Source organism: Podarcis melisellensis, assembly GCF_964234715.1.
Source record: "Podarcis melisellensis genome assembly, chromosome: 5".
In the NCBI taxonomy this organism is placed as follows: Eukaryota; Metazoa; Chordata; class Lepidosauria; order Squamata; family Lacertidae; genus Podarcis; species Podarcis melisellensis.
In genome coordinates, this window is record NC_138537.1 from 40,020,219 (window position 1) to 40,037,917 (window position 17,699).

Here is a 17,699-nt window from a genome sequence, read left to right on the forward strand (position 1 = left end):
AAAAATAAAGGAAGAAAGCATTTGCTTAATAAAGCTATGATTGCTCCATGAAATATTTTTGTACTGAGAAATAACTGAGGCAAATACTTCCGTCTTCACAGTTATCAAACAAGCAAACTGCACAGCTAAGATTCAATAGTCCTGATATTCTCTAAGAAAGGTGTTCGAAATTTACATCCGCAGAGCTTTGAGAAGATTGTGCATATAGATTTTGACATGACCTGATAAGAAAAGGAAAGCCTCCAACACATCTGCAAGAAGGGAGAACAATTTGATTTTCTAGACAGCTCAATCATCTCATTGTTGACCTTTTGACTACGGACAGCACTAAACTTGATATAAACACCACATTACAACGTAAAACTCTCTTTTGTTACAGCCTTGGCTGCAGCTCTTATTTTCAGTAACATTTAGAAACAATGACATGACACAACTTGTTTCATTTTATCTGTAAGTTTTTATATGAAGTATATGGTTCATGAATCACATGCACAAGACTAAAAGATTTCTAGGGAGCTTGCTACAAATGAGTAATCTAGTTCAGTTTAACTATTAGGATGCAACCCTTACTGATGCAATTGCCCTTGCTTAATGCAGACTGTACCTACCATATCCACCTTAACAGAACAAAAATCCTCAGTCAAGAGCCACTTCACCAGAACCTTTGCCTGCTGTCTCAATGTAAAGTTGCTACAACTCTGGTATGTCAAGTCTGCACTGTAATTTTTGATAATTGCTACACCCAGATCCTAAGCACTTACGTGCTGTACAAGAAATCATTTATACTCTTGGTGCCATAGCTTTTTTGGAAGCAGTGGTACAGCTAGGCCTAAATCTATGACCCTGGAGTCCGGCAACCCCCTAAATTATCACCGGAGAATGGAAGGTGATGAGGGCAGCAGCACAGCAGCAAATGGGTAGACCGGACGTCAGCACCTGGGCAGGTATTGACATGCCAGAGTATACATTCTAATGGTGGTCACCTCAATGTGTGTGTGTGTGTGTGTGTGTGTGTGTGTGTGTGTGTGTGTATATATATATATATATATGCAGGTTTTGGTGTCCTCGGGTGTCTTCCCGTGTAAAAGTTGGGGTGTCTAGGCGACGTTTCGACGAGGTCTCACTCGTCATCTTCAGGCTGGTGCTTTCGGCTTCTTGTTACTGGAACAGAGCAGGATCTCAGTGTTTGAGTTCCTATAAATACTGTTGAGGGGGTGTGGTGTATAGCCTCCAATGTTCTGGGCAGAGAGGAAGTTCCCAGGCTAGTGTGCCTTTTCTTCTTTTGTTCCTTAATTACTTGAGGGATATCTTGAGTGATTTCTTGAGTGATATCCTGAGTACCACTTAGGTGGGTCATTAGGTGTGGATTAGTTGCTAAAGTCTTTGTGTCTTGACCTCTTGAACTTTGTGAAGAGTTTTTCTGAGAAGATGGCTGTACTGCACTTAGTTGTGCTCTGGCTTGGCTTCGTGTACAGAAACCCCAAGGATAAAATCCAGTTGGAAAACCAAGGGGTCTATGAAATACCCTGCAAAGTCTGCCCAGCCACGTACATTGGACAAACAAACAGACGAATAAATGCACGTATCGCAGAACACAAGAATGCCGTCAAAAAAGAAGAAAAAACTTCCTCTCTTTTCCAACACATGAAAGAAACAGGACACGAAATTAATTTTGCAGATTCCAAATTGCTCTTTAACATGGAACATCACCACAAGAGAATAATCATGGAAGCCATCGAGATAGAGAAACACCCTCACAACATGAACAAGCGTGACGACACATCCCGCTTGCCAGACATCTGGAAATTAGCCCTCCCCACAAAAACTGACACCAGATCCAGAGGCACACAGAACGCCATCACCAATCAACCACACCAGACCCAAACCCAGACCCTCTCCACAAATAAATTACAGACACCATCCAGTAGCCAAACCATGGTGGCACCTCCGGATGCTGCACCCCCCTGCAATCCCTACACAGATCTGGCTGACACAGGCCACAAAACCACAGCTCGCCCCTATACACGAAGCCAAGCCAGAGCACAACTAAGTGCAGTACAGCCATCTTCTCAGAAAAACTCTTCACAAAGTTCAAGAGGTCAAGACACAAAGACTTTAGCAACTAATCCACACCTAATGACCCACCTAAGTGGTACTCAGGATATCACTCAAGAAATCACTCAAGATATCCCTCAAGTAATTAAGGAACAAAAGAAGAAAAGGCACACTAGCCTGGGAACTTCCTCTCTGCCCAGAACATTGGAGGCTATACACCACACCCCCTCAACAGTATTTATAGGAACTCAAACACTGAGATCCTGCTCTGTTCCAGTAACAAGAAGCCGAAAGCACCAGCCTGAAGATGACGAGTGAGACCTCGTCGAAACGTCGCCTAGACACCCCAACTTTTACACGGGAAGACACCCGAGGACACCAAAACCTGCATTCCTGTACCCGTGAAAATCTACGAAAGCATATATATATATATATATATAGTTATACAGTGAGAGGGTGGCTGGCCAGCCATATGCACAGCTACAGCTCATTCTTTATTTTGTATTTCAAATATACATTGTCTTTTTCTACAGGTAAATGAGTCTATCATCAGGGAAGCATAAGCAAACCTCATATTATTCCTGTAGTCATGAAGATGTGAAATGGCACATGCTCAGAGTATTTCTTCTTTCTAAATCAGGTTGGCAAACCGATAGTTTGATGCTCTAACAAAGCAGTTGTACAGCATAGCACGGCCAGGGTAGGGGCCGGGGAGAAGAGAAATGTGAATTGTATGCGTCACAACTGTAGTAATGCACATGGCTACCTGAAAGGGGAGGCCCTGGCTGGATCTGGACACATCAAAGAAGCATTTCATTTGAAAGAGTTGTAAACAGGGAGAACAGGTAGAGAAAAATGGGGCTCTATGTTGCCATCTGGTGGCACAATGTTATATCACACATACAACACATATAAATCACTTTTTCTTTACCAGTCTAGCTTAGTCCTCAGTGAGGTAATTAAAAATTACCCCATTCTACCCTTATTTAGAAGAAAAGCAAATGTTCAGCTACCATATTATGAAGTCTTGCAACTTGCCTGTTAACTATGGAATCATGACTGCTTTCCTATAACAGACTTTGCATTCACTACAGATACCTTGTAACAATGAAATAAGGTGCACAAATCATACTAAGTTGTTCCCTTTTAATTAGCTCAGTTCTACTAGGCTAGTCATCAGGACTACATAGGAAATGTATCAGTATAAGGCCATTTCAGAAGGTTTATACTATGACCAGATAAACTGCATCACTCTTTCATAGCTGTTCTATTCGCTGCCCACCCAAGAAGTGAGAATATAAACTCAGAGACTCTTCTAGCTAGAAATCGCATGCAGTGATGCCAAAAGTTAAGATTCAAATGTTGTGGCGCAGTTACTAGGCTGGGTTTTTTTTACTTCCCTGTTGAAGGGCGTTTGCTTGGGTGTCTATTTTTACTTCATTTAGCTTCATATTTTATACTTTCTTTTAAAAAAAATTGTTTATACTTATTAAACATCAAAAACTATTAAATTCAGAGGAAAAAACGAAGTTATATGGTGTGTTCAGTCTGTCCACCAAGTTGCTTCTGGTGAGTAATTATCCAATCTCTAATCTTCATGTTTACATCTACTCCCTCATATTTTGTCTAAAAGTAATTTGCTTACAATTAAGGATGGTTCTCCACTCATTCTCTAGTTTTCTGCCAATACCTTCCCAGTTCATTTCCACTATATGCCTCAATGCATTTAAGAGCAAGGTCCAGATTCCTTGCTTATCCCACAAGAAGACTGCTTAACATTTCACACATTTCATATATGCATGCAGTTCACATGCTAAACCATCATACTTAAAAGAGATGAATGTGTGTTTCAGAAGACATTATCAGCTCTGCAAAAGTGCATATGTGCCTGTGATTTTTTGGCATCTTCTTCTCTGGGTGTGCACATATTTAAAGCATGCATTTGCAGATCCCACTACACACCCTGGGATTTCTCCTTCTAGAGTGTGAAGGGGTCCTGACATCCAAAGAATTATCTCATGTTCCCGTCCTCTGATCCTTCTTACCTGCCAGCATTCTTCACAAAGCCCAAATCAGCAAGAACCACATCACAGAGCTCACAACGAAAGCATTCTGGGTGCCAGTTATTGTTCATTGCTTTGATAACACGGCCAATGATGAATTCACCTGAGAATAGAAGCACCACACTTCAGTTAAAGCACTTGATTTATTTCAGGACTCTTCTCTATGTGCACTGCCATCCCCACAGAGAACTCCATGGATGATATATTTTAATCATTTATATTGCAATTTACAATTATCTTAGACTCAGAATGAGCCTGCAATTAACTATTATCGAAGAAACTGAGTCTGAGTGGGAGTGACTTAATGAAGGCCACTGAATAATTCATACCCAAATTTTTCAGACTCAGGACTAATATCCATGCCACTGAAACATAAAAAAACTATATTCTGAATCTCAGGAACTTTGGCTTTAAAACCTCAAAACTAATTATTTTATTGCTCTTGACCAGAGTGCCTGATGAGAACAACATCCATCATTAATAATTTTTCACCTTTGTGTAGCTTCCCTTAAAGAGAGAGAGAGAGAGAGAGAAGGCTTGAGTGATCTGCATCTTACCACATTCCCCACAGCATGGCGCAAACAGCATCTGGAAGTCATGCTCACAATACTTCCTCCCTTCAAACTGTAAAAAAAGATGCAGGAGAACATATCTTTACAAAATTTCCACTATGTAATTCCAGTTTGCCCACCACAGAGTTGCAATTCCCAGCACCCTTAAACCACAGTTCCCAGGATTCTTTGGGAAGGGGGTGGGCTTTAAATGTGTGGTGCGTATGAAGCTACTGTTACACAGAATGTAAGTGCAAAGTTCTAGCTTCTACAAACTATTTACCACCATTATCTCAATCACTGCAGTTTTTGGTGTTCCTTTGAAGCAATTTATTCTTAGGAAAGCTAATCCCTAATGCAACCTATTTTGGATCAACATTTTAATAACAATATGTTTGTTCTATAAGCATGTACTGCACTCTTACAACACTCTCTCGTTTTAATTATAATGGCTGCAGAACAGAGCATGATGGGCGGCAGAGCAACAGGGTACCCTTATGGACCAGGCAATGTTGCATTTGTTGAGATGGGTCAGTGCAGTGACAGCATTCCACAGGTGAATGGGCCTTGAATTCATCAGCTTACTCACTTCCCCCCACCCCACACACTTCCTCCAATACATCTCCAAATAAAAGAACAGAAACTGTTGCTTCCATGTTTAACTAACTGAAGTTTAGCATCTAATCCCAATATAGGACAAGCTGCGGTTAGTCTTAACTATGCTTAATCAAAACAAGTCAACTTTGAACTGTGGTTTATGAAATTGGTTTGTTTCAATAAACCACAGTTAAAACAAGCCACAGTTTAGGGTTCAGATGTTAATGCTTCTCTGTGGTTAACTGAGAATGAAAATGAAAGCTTCTAATCACATCCTTGTGGCTATTCTAGAGGAGGATGGAGCAAACAAGCCCTGGCTCAATAACATAACACTAAACAATAACTCAGCATTATGTCTGAAGCAGGGCATTATTGACAATACTGGTGTCCTGCCTAGGAAAGCAACACCTCATTGATGACTGAATAATTGAATCATATCAAAGCTAAATTACTGTATACATGGAGGAAATGGAATGGGATCATTGATGTAAGAATTGCAAATGAATTTTGGATAATCAAACCCCACAGAAAGTTCAGTAAAGCTTCTTAAAATCATGTAAGTGGAGGAAAAAGTCAAGTAGCTTTTCACACTATCAGAAAGATGCTGATCTTACATCGTAGAAGAGTCCATCTGGAAACTGGCGGAAGCACTGAGCACAGACAAAGCAGTTTTCATGATATAGTTCCCCATTGCTGTTCACGATTCGCTCAGTTGGATCAAAGCGAGCTCGGCAGCGCTCACACACAGCATTGGCAAGGGCATCTGACATGTTACTGGGGAACAAAACAGAAAAAGAAATATCACAATTACATATTGAAGCCATCAAAACCACCTAAGTCAAATTAATCAAATCAATGAGAAGTCCATGCTTACAAATTTATTTATGTTTTACCATATACAAAATCTATATATTGAAGGGTTCCATATATGCTCATCAACCCCTCCATGTTAGAAAGCCAAATCTTCCAGTAGGTCAGTGGGATATTTTCTGTCAACTTCAATTATGAGCCTATTTGAATCCAAACTGCATAAGAGGACTGAATAAGGCATTTGCTAGCACCAAGTAGAAAACCAAGAAAACCAAGAAAACTCAATAAATTTTCTGTGCCCTTTACAGAATATTCTTTGTAATAGTCAACTTTGCTGATGTCTAGATTTGTCTTAAATGTCACTGAAAGCAATGGAAATTTACAGTAAATGTGTTTAGATGCCAGTGTCTCAAGCAGACAATGGAATGAAAAAACAAATAACTGAATGTCCACTTTCAGATAAGTGCTTTACATTACCTTTAGAATCCATTGGCTGGTTTTAAAGCATGCTCTGACTGCGTGTGGAATTCTTTGATCTGGACAGTCTTGTTTCCAGCCATATCTGCTTCAGATAATCTATGGCTTAGAAATGCTACTGGGTCACAGAGCCAGACACTATTAATCAACATCACTCATGCAAATAAAAATTCACAAGTAATCTTCTGCGTTTGGAGATAGCCTTGATGCTGTGTTCTTCAACAGATGTGAAAGAGTGAACAAACCCCTCCAGAGTTTTAATGTGAAAAGTTAAGCCTATAGGCACTTTCTGAAGCATGGATAACTGTGCAAAAGGCAAAATACAAATACTATGCTTTCAAGAGATCTAACTCCAAAGTCATATCTGTTAGTACGGAATCAGCCACCAGGGCTCCTGACACATCAGCAGTTGCCCTCTATCATTGCCTTGGCAGAGCAGAGTCACCCAAGGCCACCTATGCTACTATATACAAAAAGTGCAAAAACTACCAGGGAAGCATGGGTAAATACAGATAATGTGGGACATACTGAACAGGACACAAACACAATTGAAAGAATGTTTATGCAAGAGCTGAAGGAGTCCTAATGGGCTTTACGAAACAGAAATGAAAACTCCCACCAGGAGACAAAATAATTAATCTGTGTCCTTGCAGGCCCATGTTTTTGTCCTTGGAAACATTTCTGGATTCTAGCTATGCAGGTCTTAAATTCATCCATCCCACTCATCCACCCACACACAACAGGCTAAAAATGTCAAATGTGAGAGGATTGATCATATTTAACATCATAGTGGCAGCAGGCTTTCATAACTCCCAGCAGAATCTTACAAACCATCAGCTATCCAGACAATCTTATGAGAGCACAGGAAAAATTATAATGAAACTGAGTAATTAGGTACTACATCCCAAAACTATCTTGGGATATACGGAGATGTAATAAAACTGATAAAGGGTAAACAGAATAAGTGAATGTTATAAATAAAAATGTCGTTGGTAATGAGAAGTACGAATAATAATAATAATAATAATAATAAATTTTATTTATATCCCGCCCTCCCCAGCCGGAGCTGGGCTCAGGGCGGCTAACAATCAAAATAATCCGACATTCTAAAAACATTCATTATAAAAATTAAGTAAACCAAATTAAAATCAAATTAATGGCAACCATCAAGCAAATTCTGTGTAGATTGCCGATTGCCAGAGGAGGGGGGGTCAGGCTGCGCCCTGACCGAAGGCCTGGTGGAACAGCTCTGTCTTGCAGGCCCTGCGGAAAGATGTCAGGTCCCGCAGGGCCCTAGTCTCTTGTGACAGAGCGTTCCACCAGATTGGAGCCGCGGCCGAGAAGGCCCTGGCTCTGGTTGAGGCCAGCCTAACCTCTCTGTGGCCTGGGATCTTTAGGAAGTTTTTATTTGCAGACCGTAAATTTCTCTGTGGGACATACCAGGAGAGGCGGTCCCGTAGGTACGAGGGTCCTAGGCCGTATAGGGCTTTAAAGGTGAGAACCAGCACCTTAAACCTGATCCTGTACTCCACCGGGAGCCAGTGCAGCTGGTATAATACCGGATGGATATGATCTCGCAGCGAAGACCCCGTAAGGAGTCTCGCCGCGGCATTCTGCACCCGCTGGAGTTTCTGGGTCAGTCTCAAGGGCAGCCCCACGTAGAGCGAGTTACAATAATCCAGTCTGGAGGTGACCGTCGCGTGGATCACAGTGGCTAGGTCAGGCCATGCAGAAGTCACAGTGCCTTAAAGAAAGCCTGATGTAAATTAATCAAGATTAATTCAGAAAATATTACACATAATTATGAAATCAAACAGAATGAGCTATTATCCTGGCCACTGACAAATCTAAAACTGCAAACTTCACAGATGTTGTTATAAAATTCCCTTAAATATACATCTCCATCTCCAAATGGAAGTAACTCTTCAACCTTACCCTCATCTGATCCTACAAAAGGTCTTTCCATTATTGTTCCTACCTTGTTAAAGTACTGTACTCATCTCCATCAACCAGACTATTAATTACTTTTATAACTGTGCTTGCCAGCCCCTTGCTAAGACTGCTCAGCCTTTGCAGCAGCTCTAGCAATCATCCATTTCCCACTTTTATATGAACAGCATAAACTTTTCAGACTTATTCATGCCACAAAGCTGGTAGCAAAGTTTGGTGGAGGACAGCTTGCTTCAGATAGCAACTCCATACTCATGTTGAGGCTTCACTGGAGAAACTGCAGGACAGTAATAGTTATTAATGACAAGACTAGAGGCAGTGAAATGGAGATATCTCAAAAGGACTGTGCCATATGGTTTAAAGAAAGCTCATATGTTTGTGCCTGAGAACCAAGGAGTGGGACAACACAGGACAATACAGCACCTGCACCACCACTGAAAGTGAGCAACATAAGCTCTGTAGCAGTAATTGTCCCTGGGATTGTGCTGGACTGGTAAACACATCCCATCGATCCACTGGAGATCAACAGAGAGATGACTCATAACCAAAGCACAGTGTAGATAGCATAGAAAGGCTGTTTACTAAGTGTGATGTCTAATGTCAAAGCATAATCAGATATGCATAGCTTAAAAGATTTATAATTAAAGTCATCAGTTTTAATTAATACAATGAAGGTATTCTGTTTTGGGTATAAAAGTCTTCATGTGCAAATTAGCCAGTCAAGATCAACAAAAAGCAAGAAAAGGCAACAACGAAAGAGACCTCTAAGTCTGTGGAATTTTCTTCACACTGTGGCTCACACATACATGGAAATCAGCATGAGGAAGAGGTCATTAGAAATAACACAAGTACACACCCAAACACATCACTATTATTAATTCTCCTGGAGCTTTGCAGTGCTTGAAATTCACAGCTGCTCAGGAGGTCCTTGTGACAACTCAGCTGGGAGCTTGATGGCACAAGAGAGGCAGTCCACAACCAGAATTTATTTTGATCTCTGATATATTTAGGAACTCTAACAAAAGAATTACAGTATCTCTGTCTCTTGTAAAAGATGAGTTGGCAATGTAGCATAAAAGCGTGGTGAATGTTATATTTAATTCCTTAAACATACCAATGTTATATTTAATTCCTTAAGAAGATAATGCTTGGGGTGGGGGCACCCCTTTTCCTGTAGATATGGACTGTATTTCATTGCCATTGTGTTAAACAATCAGTCTTGTTTGCACAACTGAGAATTCAGAAGGGGCTGTTCTTAATTCTACCTTTCAATACAGACAAGAAAATTGGGGGAGGGCTGTTTCTGCCTCACAGATACTCACTATCCATGTTGATTGAAAGACCTTTGCACTTACAACACTTCCACATACCTGCTGTGATGTAAGTGTTCACGTCTCAGGAGTAAAAGGTAAAGGTAAAGGTACCCCTGCCCGTACAGGCCAGTCGTGTCCGACTCTAGGGTTGTGTGCCCATCTCACTTAAGAGGCCGGGGGCCAGCGCTGTCCGGAGACACTTCCGGGTCACGTGGCCAGCGTGACAAAGCTGCTCTGGCGAGCCGGCACCAGCGCAGCACACGGAAACGCCGTTTACCTTCCTGCTATAAAGCGGTACCTATTTATCTACTTGCACTTAGGGGTGCTTTCGAACTGCTAGGTGGGCAGGAGCTGGGACTGAAAGACGGGAGCTCACCCCGTCGCAGGGATTCGAACTGCCAACCATGCGATCGGCAAGTCCTAGGCACTGAGGTTTTACCCACAGCGCCACCCACGTCCCTGTCTGAGAGAAACAAATCAAGAGCTCAGGAGCCAAGTCTCTGATTCACCTTTAATGTACATAAACAAATCTTATTTAAGTAAGTTAGTTGGCTGAGGATTCTGGGTTCTGAGATGCCAGACAGAATTGGTGGACCCAACTGATGCCACCTATTCTCTACAACATGCTCAAACACCTCTCAGAGAGTGGAACAATTTGAAAAGCACTGCCCTACACTTTCCATTTTATCTACAATTCTTCCCCTTCTGAATTATTTCAGTATTCTTCCGGAGTATCTCAGTAAATGAACCTGCCTCCTATTGTAGAATCTTCCCCTTTAATTCCCCTGCATCCAAAGCAATACCCTCTCATGAACCAAAACCACACATTTTCATATGGGATGTAAGCGAGTCACGAAAACAGAAACGTTTTAGTGTATGAATTACTATGGGAAATGAGATTAAGACACAGAGCCTACAGCCTAGTGCAATTCAGACCAGACATTATTTGCTTAGAACAAAAGAAAAGCCTTCTGGTTCTACTACCAGACCAAATGCAATCCAGTGAACCCTTGGAGCAGAAATAGCTTTATGTTATGCGAAACAATGGTCCCCCCCCCAAAAAAAAGCTCAACAACTTTGCCCCTTCCAATAAAAGCTCAATGAATTTTATTTTTGTCTGGATTTCACTTGAAATATGGCAACCCTGCAATAGACATGAGTTGACGACTATTTGGCAAAAAAATTAAAAGCCTAATTGAGCAGGAGTCTTCTAGGTGATGATAGGTATCAACATGTTTATTTAATTTATCCTGCATATGATCATGTTCCAGAGGGGATAAGGGTATTGTTTCTTGTAAGAATTTTGAATACCACCGAAATTCCATGGGGACATATCACAAAGACAGGAAACACTGTGCTTGCTGAACTTTGCCCTGCTTTAGAGATCTTAAGGGAAGGGCAAATCCCTATTCTTTTTTCAGTATGACAATTCAATATACAGTATGATGAAAAGAAAGAAAAAAATAACATAGAAAACTATTTACAATGGAAAAGACTTATTTCGGGTGGTATAAAAGTATTGGTTTGTTCCAGGTGTCAACAAAAGCTTGAACTTTCACAAGACTATTAAGACTACACAGCGCCTTAGCTTTTGTTTATGTGGTGCCTACAACTCCCACATTGTTAGCCTGCCCAGCATCACCAAGGAGGCAAAAGTTCCCATGGTTGTTTTCCTGCTATTGTTCAGAACTGTTAATACCAGAGCCAAAGATACCTCTTCAAACAAAGAGTGGAAACTGAAACACAGTCGTGTCAGCCTGTCTAGTTTTGCCTTCCTTCCTGCTTCAAAGGAAACATTCCAATAATCCGAGACCATTAATCTAAAACAGCTATCCAAATAACCTACCTAAATATCCCAGCTGCCCTGTCTTTCCCATCATTCCATAGTGACCCTGTGCCACTCAGACGATCTTGCCGGCGTTGATAGAGTTTGGAAGATGCTAGCCCCCGAAGTTTCACGCCAGCCATGGAATTCATTACCTCTGGGTAGAAAAGCTGTATGAGGATAACTGAAGAGCAGTCCACAAATAACACTGTAGGTTCAAGGAAGCAGTTTCTTCGGATAACTGCTTTTATCAGAAATACTACAAGAACAAGTCCGTGCTTCTTATGTGGCAGCTGCTGCTCTGTAACTATTCAGCATCTTCCTTCTTTTCTTCAAGTATGGAATTAGTGTAATTTGTTCAGAGTCATTTGAACAAGAACTAAAATTAAAAAATCTTGATTTTTTTTTTAACCTTGATTCCTTTACTAAAATCACAGAATCAAAAAAACTGAATTTGAGAGAAAACCCCCCCACCAAATTTGTTTAGTAATTAATACTGAAGACTACTTGCTGAAATAGACTTCGTATCAGTCTTCTTTGACCAATTCCATCACAATTCTATATTACCTAGTGATCGGATTGCCACTTGGGAAAACAAATGCTGGAAAACAGCAGGCTAGCTTTGAAGCTTACTTCAAAAGCCACATACAGTCAGAATATCAATAAGCTGAGAAAAGACACATACTTTACATTCCATTCCCCACTATGTTCTCTCTGAGATGCAGTAGTGTTACAGACTCAAGCTGTTCCTTTACACAACTAATTCCACGCCCACTTTAGGGAGATCACATTACATAAGCTGGAGTCATGACTAGCGTTTATATTGTTTGGATGATCCAGACCTCCCTAACCTCAGAATCATCAAATCGTAGAGTTGGAAGGGACATGAGGGTCATCTAGGTCTAACCCCCCTCAACTTATTTCTCCTTTAAAAAAACAACTTTTTTCATATACTGAAAATTATGTGCGATTATGCTTACTATTGCTGATTCTGGCTCTATAAAAATCCAAGCCAAAAAAAGAAAAAGTAGCAAAATTCAACAATGCAGAAAACCAGTCCTTTAAACCAAGAAGCACAAACAAGTAGCAGAAAAGTTTCCCCAGTATCCCAGCCAAGCACAGATGTATAATTAGATGTATTACAAGTAAGAAATGACAATTCCAAAATCTATTTCATAAAAAAGACAAAAAAGTACTGGCAAAATCACTCCCTCCTATATTCTACCTGCTTTTTAACACGGAAACAATAGCTTTCTTCATGATCATTCAGAGCAATGGGTCCAAATATTTCAAGCAGGGAGTATTGAAATTCCACTCACAGATATGGAGGTGAACATGATATTGGCCTAGTGCACCTGGCTTATGCATATAATAATGCAGCCTTAATCCCTCTCTCAATCCATTAGTCACAGAATCATGATGCTGGTGAGTGCCTGGAAATCTAGAGTGACAACTTTCCCAAAAGATGACTGTCCAGCCTTTACTTGAAGACCTCCAGTGAGGTCAAACCCACCTTAGTTCTCTTGTCAAACTGCTCTTACCATCAAAACATTTGTCCTAATGTTCAGCTGAAATCTACTCACCTGTAACTTAAGCCCATTAGGTCTACCCCTGTTCTCTAAGGAAGCAGAGAACGTCTCCTATTTCTATGTGGAAGCTTTTCAGGTATTGAAAGAGCCCTATCAACGTTTCCTCTCAGTCTTTCCTTCTTCAGACTACGCATACACAGTTAGTTCATCTATTCCTCATTTTCCACACTACTGATCACTTCGTTGCCCTTCTCAACCTTTTTCAGTATGTCCATGTTCTTCTTGAAGTGCAGCACCCCAAAATGGACACAGTACTCAGGATAAAGTGTGACTCATGCAGAATAAAGTAGAACTATTACTTTCTGTGGCTTGGAAATTATGGTTCTGTTAATACTGTACTGCCAAAAATCATGTTAGCCTCTTGTGCAGCCATAGCACACAAAAAGCTCATTTCAACATGTGATTGACTACAATTGCAATATTATTTCCACGTGTGCCACTGACAAGTCAGATATCCCACATCCTGTACCTGGATATTTTATTTATTTAGCCTACAATTTTGCATTTGTTGCTATTGAATTTCATTTTGTAATTTTTTCTGTTTTCCATTTATTTATTAAATTTATATACTGCCATTTATTTGAAGATCTCAGGGCGGTTCACAGCATAAAAATACAAAACAAAAGTACAACATACATCATAAAAACAAGAGCAAAACCAAAACAAACCAATAACCTCCCTTCTACAAACACATTTAAAGGACCTAGAATGTTAACCAGCCAAAGCCCTGGTTGAAGAGGAATGTTTTCACCTGGTGCCTAAAAATGTTTAATGAAGACACCAGGTGAGATATTTGATAAAAGTCGTTTTGAATTTTATTTTTGATGTGTTAGGTATCCTCACCAGTATTGTGTCATCCACATATCTGATAAGCATGCCTTCTACCTCTTCATCTAAGTCACTGATTCCAACATTAAGGAGTACTGGGTCAAAGGAAAAGCTCTGCAGCACCCCACTTGAAATTTCTTTCCATTACCCCTCTCTGAACAATTTTCCAACCTTCTGGGAATCACCTGACAGTGCTATCATCTAGCCAACATTAAGCTGTTTGCTAATGAAAATATCATGATCGGCTTTGTAAAACATTCTGCTAAAATAAAGATAATTTATATGCAAAAGCATTCCCACAATCCACTAAACTAGTAATATGTTCAAAAAAGTACTGAGTTAACCAACAATATACATTTTTGAAAAATCAATGCTGTCTTCTATTATTAACTGCATTATCAAAGTGCTCACAAATGGATTTCTTGATATATTAAATTTCTTACATTTATATCCTGCATTCTTCCATCCTACAACCCAAGGTGGCATTTCTGTAATTCCCAAGCAGTATCTCAACCAGGCACTGATCTGACTTTAACCTTATAAAATCAACCCTATAGTCTATAGAGTGTCCAAATTTTCCTTTCACCCATTTTTGAGGATTGAGACAACATGCCACTTTGGCATATAAGTGATATAACAACAACAACAACAACAAACTTTTTCTCCAGTTCTGTGGCACCTCACCTGTTCTCCACAATTTCTCAGGTGATACAAATAACTTCTGAGACAATACCTGCCAGTTCCTTTAGTATTCTATAAAGAAATTCACCTGACCCTGAATACCTGAACTTGTTTCAAGCACTTATCAATCTTGAACTTACACTGCTTATGCAAGGTTGCTTTTGGGAGAAAATGGAAGGACAGCTGAGTATCAGTTCATCTCATAGAATGGTCATAATCAAGGACCACTGGTCATAATCAATCATCATAACTTTTCCACCTGAGCTATTTTGTTAACTAAAAGGAGGAAAAGCTATAATCAGCAAACTGGATTCTTCAACAAACTTATATTTTCAAAGCCTTTCATAAGACCTGTTTTAAATAATACACTGTTAAGAATCTAATTATAACAATCATGTCTTGTTTTTAAATTGTATTATTTAAAACAGGTCCTATGAAAGACTTTGAAAATATAAGTTTGTTGAAGAATCCAGTTTGCTGATTATAGCTTTTCCTCCTTTTAGTTACTTAACAAAATAGCCATATAATCAAACAGGTGAGTATGAGAAAGTGAAACACGTGCTTCCTTTAATTCCTTCTGGTCACAATCAATTGTTATAACTTTTCCACCTGGGCTACAGGGAGCCCAAAGAACTGGGAAATAATATCATGTTATGAAACACATTCAAATACAATTCTATACAAACTTACCTGTGAGTAAGCCCGAATGAACATAGTGGGACTTACTTCTGAGTTAACATGCATAGCATTATGTGGTCAGTGCTCCATTTGTCCGGATTAGTTTTACACAGAGTGGGAAATAAGAAGTTCTGATTCCTCCTGCCCTAAAATGTTAGGGATCACAGAAAACCATGCAGAAAGCAATAGATGGGATACACACAGGCAGCTCATACATAAAACACAAAACTTCATTGGGATCTCGAAATCCACTCTTCTTCCTACCTACATCTGTTCAAGGCACAGATAACATGGGAACATTCACAGGATGGTCACTCACACTAGCAATTAATGTCTAATTACAGTTACAGAGGTGCAGCTGTGTTAATTCCTTACAAGAAAACAATCAGAATCTTATGGCACCTTAAAAGAATAACAAATGTAACATGACATAAGGTTTTTGGGACTCATGCCCACTTTTTCAGATGCATAAAGTGAAAGTTGATAGGTATAAAAAGAATAAAATTGCTCTAGTTTTCACTGACTGAAATTTTTTCATTTCATTGCTATTCAACTCCCACCTTGAAATTTTCTCCTTTATACCTGCCAACTAAATTTCATGCATCTGCCAAAGTGGGCTTGAGTTCATGAAACCTCCCGTCATAATAAACTTGTTAGTCTTTAATTTGCCACAAGGCTCTTTGATTGTTTTATCATTGTTACAATATTTCTGTACCCAAACCACACCATCTTTTGTTTTGCCAGTTCTCTGCGGTCCCTCCTTGAGGGAAATTCACTCTGCCCTTGATGGAGAGATGCTCCCTTCATTATTTCCTTCACATGCCTAGTAGCAGCTAAGTGTCTGGGCTTTGCATATATATACAGTACACTACTGAACCAAACAAAACAAAAATGGCAAGCATCACACATTCCAGGGTGGGGTTAGTCTGTTGTAGCAGAAGCAACAGCGAGTCTTGGGCACCCTAAAAAGGACGCATTGTGGAACAGGGATCTTTCAGGGGCTGTATGTTGAAAAGGCCTAACAAAGCGGTTTGCAGCAATAAAAAAAAGACAGCCTCAAATTCCGTGGAAAGCCCAATTCGTAAACACCTCCCTGACATCATTTCATTTTTTTTATCCCGAAGGGAAGGGCGAAAAGCCTGAGCAGCTAAGCTGGCCGGTTTCTGGGCACTCCCAAGGGCTGCTCCGAGCGTGCAAGTGATAATATCACCGGCCAGGAGGGGGCTGCCGGCGGCGGGAAGGCTCACGACTGGAAACGGGGCTGAACTGCCCGCTCTGAGAGCCAGAGGCCGCGGAGTCGCTCTCCGCCCATCCTCGCCGCCGGCGCTGGCGAGGGGACCCCGAGGGCTTCTCCTGCTGCTCAGTTCCTACCTGCCCGTCATGGCGGCTCCCGGCCCCGCGCTGAGGCGGCGGCCGCGGCTGTCCTGACAAGTGAGGAGAGGGCGAGACCCGCCCGCGCTCTAGAGCCACTCGGTCCCCGGCTCAGGCAGCAGCGCCCGGCCCGCTTGGCTCTCGCCTGTCCTCCGCCCTGGGTCAGCCGCGGTGGCGGGCCGCCCCCCCAACGCCTCCAGAAGACGGGCTGCCTCCTCTTCCCGCCCCTCGGCTCGGCCCAGCACATACTTTTCCTAGAAAGGGAATGAAATAATAAATAATGAAATAGCCGTGGCCAGCCGGTGGGCGGGCCAGGCGGTGGGAGCGCTTGGGCGGCAGGGCACGAGCCAAGCTTGCGGGAAAGAGAGGGACGTGTAGGGAGCTAAAGGCGCGGCTGTTGGTGCTCCGTAGGCTGAGTAGGGAATGGAAACCCATCGTGTAAGCACCGCAGTGGGAGCAGCCCCAAAGGGACATCGGAGGCTATGAAGACCCCATCCTAAAGCTGTTCGGTTTATCCTTATTATGGTCATTCAGGGGCAGTCACAGAAGTCTACAGTGGTGCCCCGCAAGACGAATGCCTCGCAAGATGAAAAACCCGCAAGACGAAAGGGTTTTTCGGTTTTTGTGACGCTTCGCTAGACGATTTTCCCTATGGGCTTACATCGCAAGACGAAAGCCCATAGGGAAATCTCGGGGACCTTTTTTTAAATGCTGGCGGTGGGGAGCAAAGCCTTTTCCCCCCCTCCGGACTTCAGAAGAGGTCCAGGAAGGCCGGCGGGGGCGAAAGGCTTTGCTCCCCACCGCCAGCATTTTAAAAGCGGTCCGGGATAGCAGGGAAGCGCTTCCCGCTATCCCGGACGGCTTTTGAAGGCAGGTGGGGGGGAGCAAAGACTTTTGCCCCCCGCCCGCCT

The 17,699-nt window shown here is 41.5% G+C and overlaps 1 protein-coding gene and 1 long non-coding RNA gene across 3 annotated transcripts in view; one reads left to right on the plus strand and one right to left on the minus strand.

The window, feature by feature from the left end:
• Positions 1-17,333, minus strand: part of LIMS2 (LIM zinc finger domain containing 2) — a 32,137-nt gene extending 14,804 nt beyond the window's left edge. Inside the window, exons 1-4 of one of the 2 annotated variants that reach the window (XM_081911955.1) lie at positions 16,789-17,333; positions 5,881-6,040; positions 4,676-4,742; positions 4,101-4,221 (exon numbers count right to left, since the gene is read on the minus strand). In XM_081911955.1, the coding sequence (XP_081768081.1) occupies positions 4,101-4,221; positions 4,676-4,742; positions 5,881-6,040; positions 16,789-16,799 (359 nt within the window). In that variant the 5' untranslated portion in view covers positions 16,800-17,333. Of the gene's footprint in view, positions 1-4,100; positions 4,222-4,675; positions 4,743-5,880; positions 6,041-11,662; positions 12,548-16,788 lie in introns of those variants that run through there. The other variant, XM_081911954.1, reaches the window with a different exon arrangement.
• On the plus strand, positions 8-3,584 carry LOC309370332. The gene is made up of 2 exons (XR_014168520.1): positions 8-1,015; positions 2,497-3,584. It is a non-coding gene; the product is annotated as an uncharacterized lncRNA (long non-coding RNA).
• Positions 17,334-17,699: the final 366 nt, after the last annotated feature.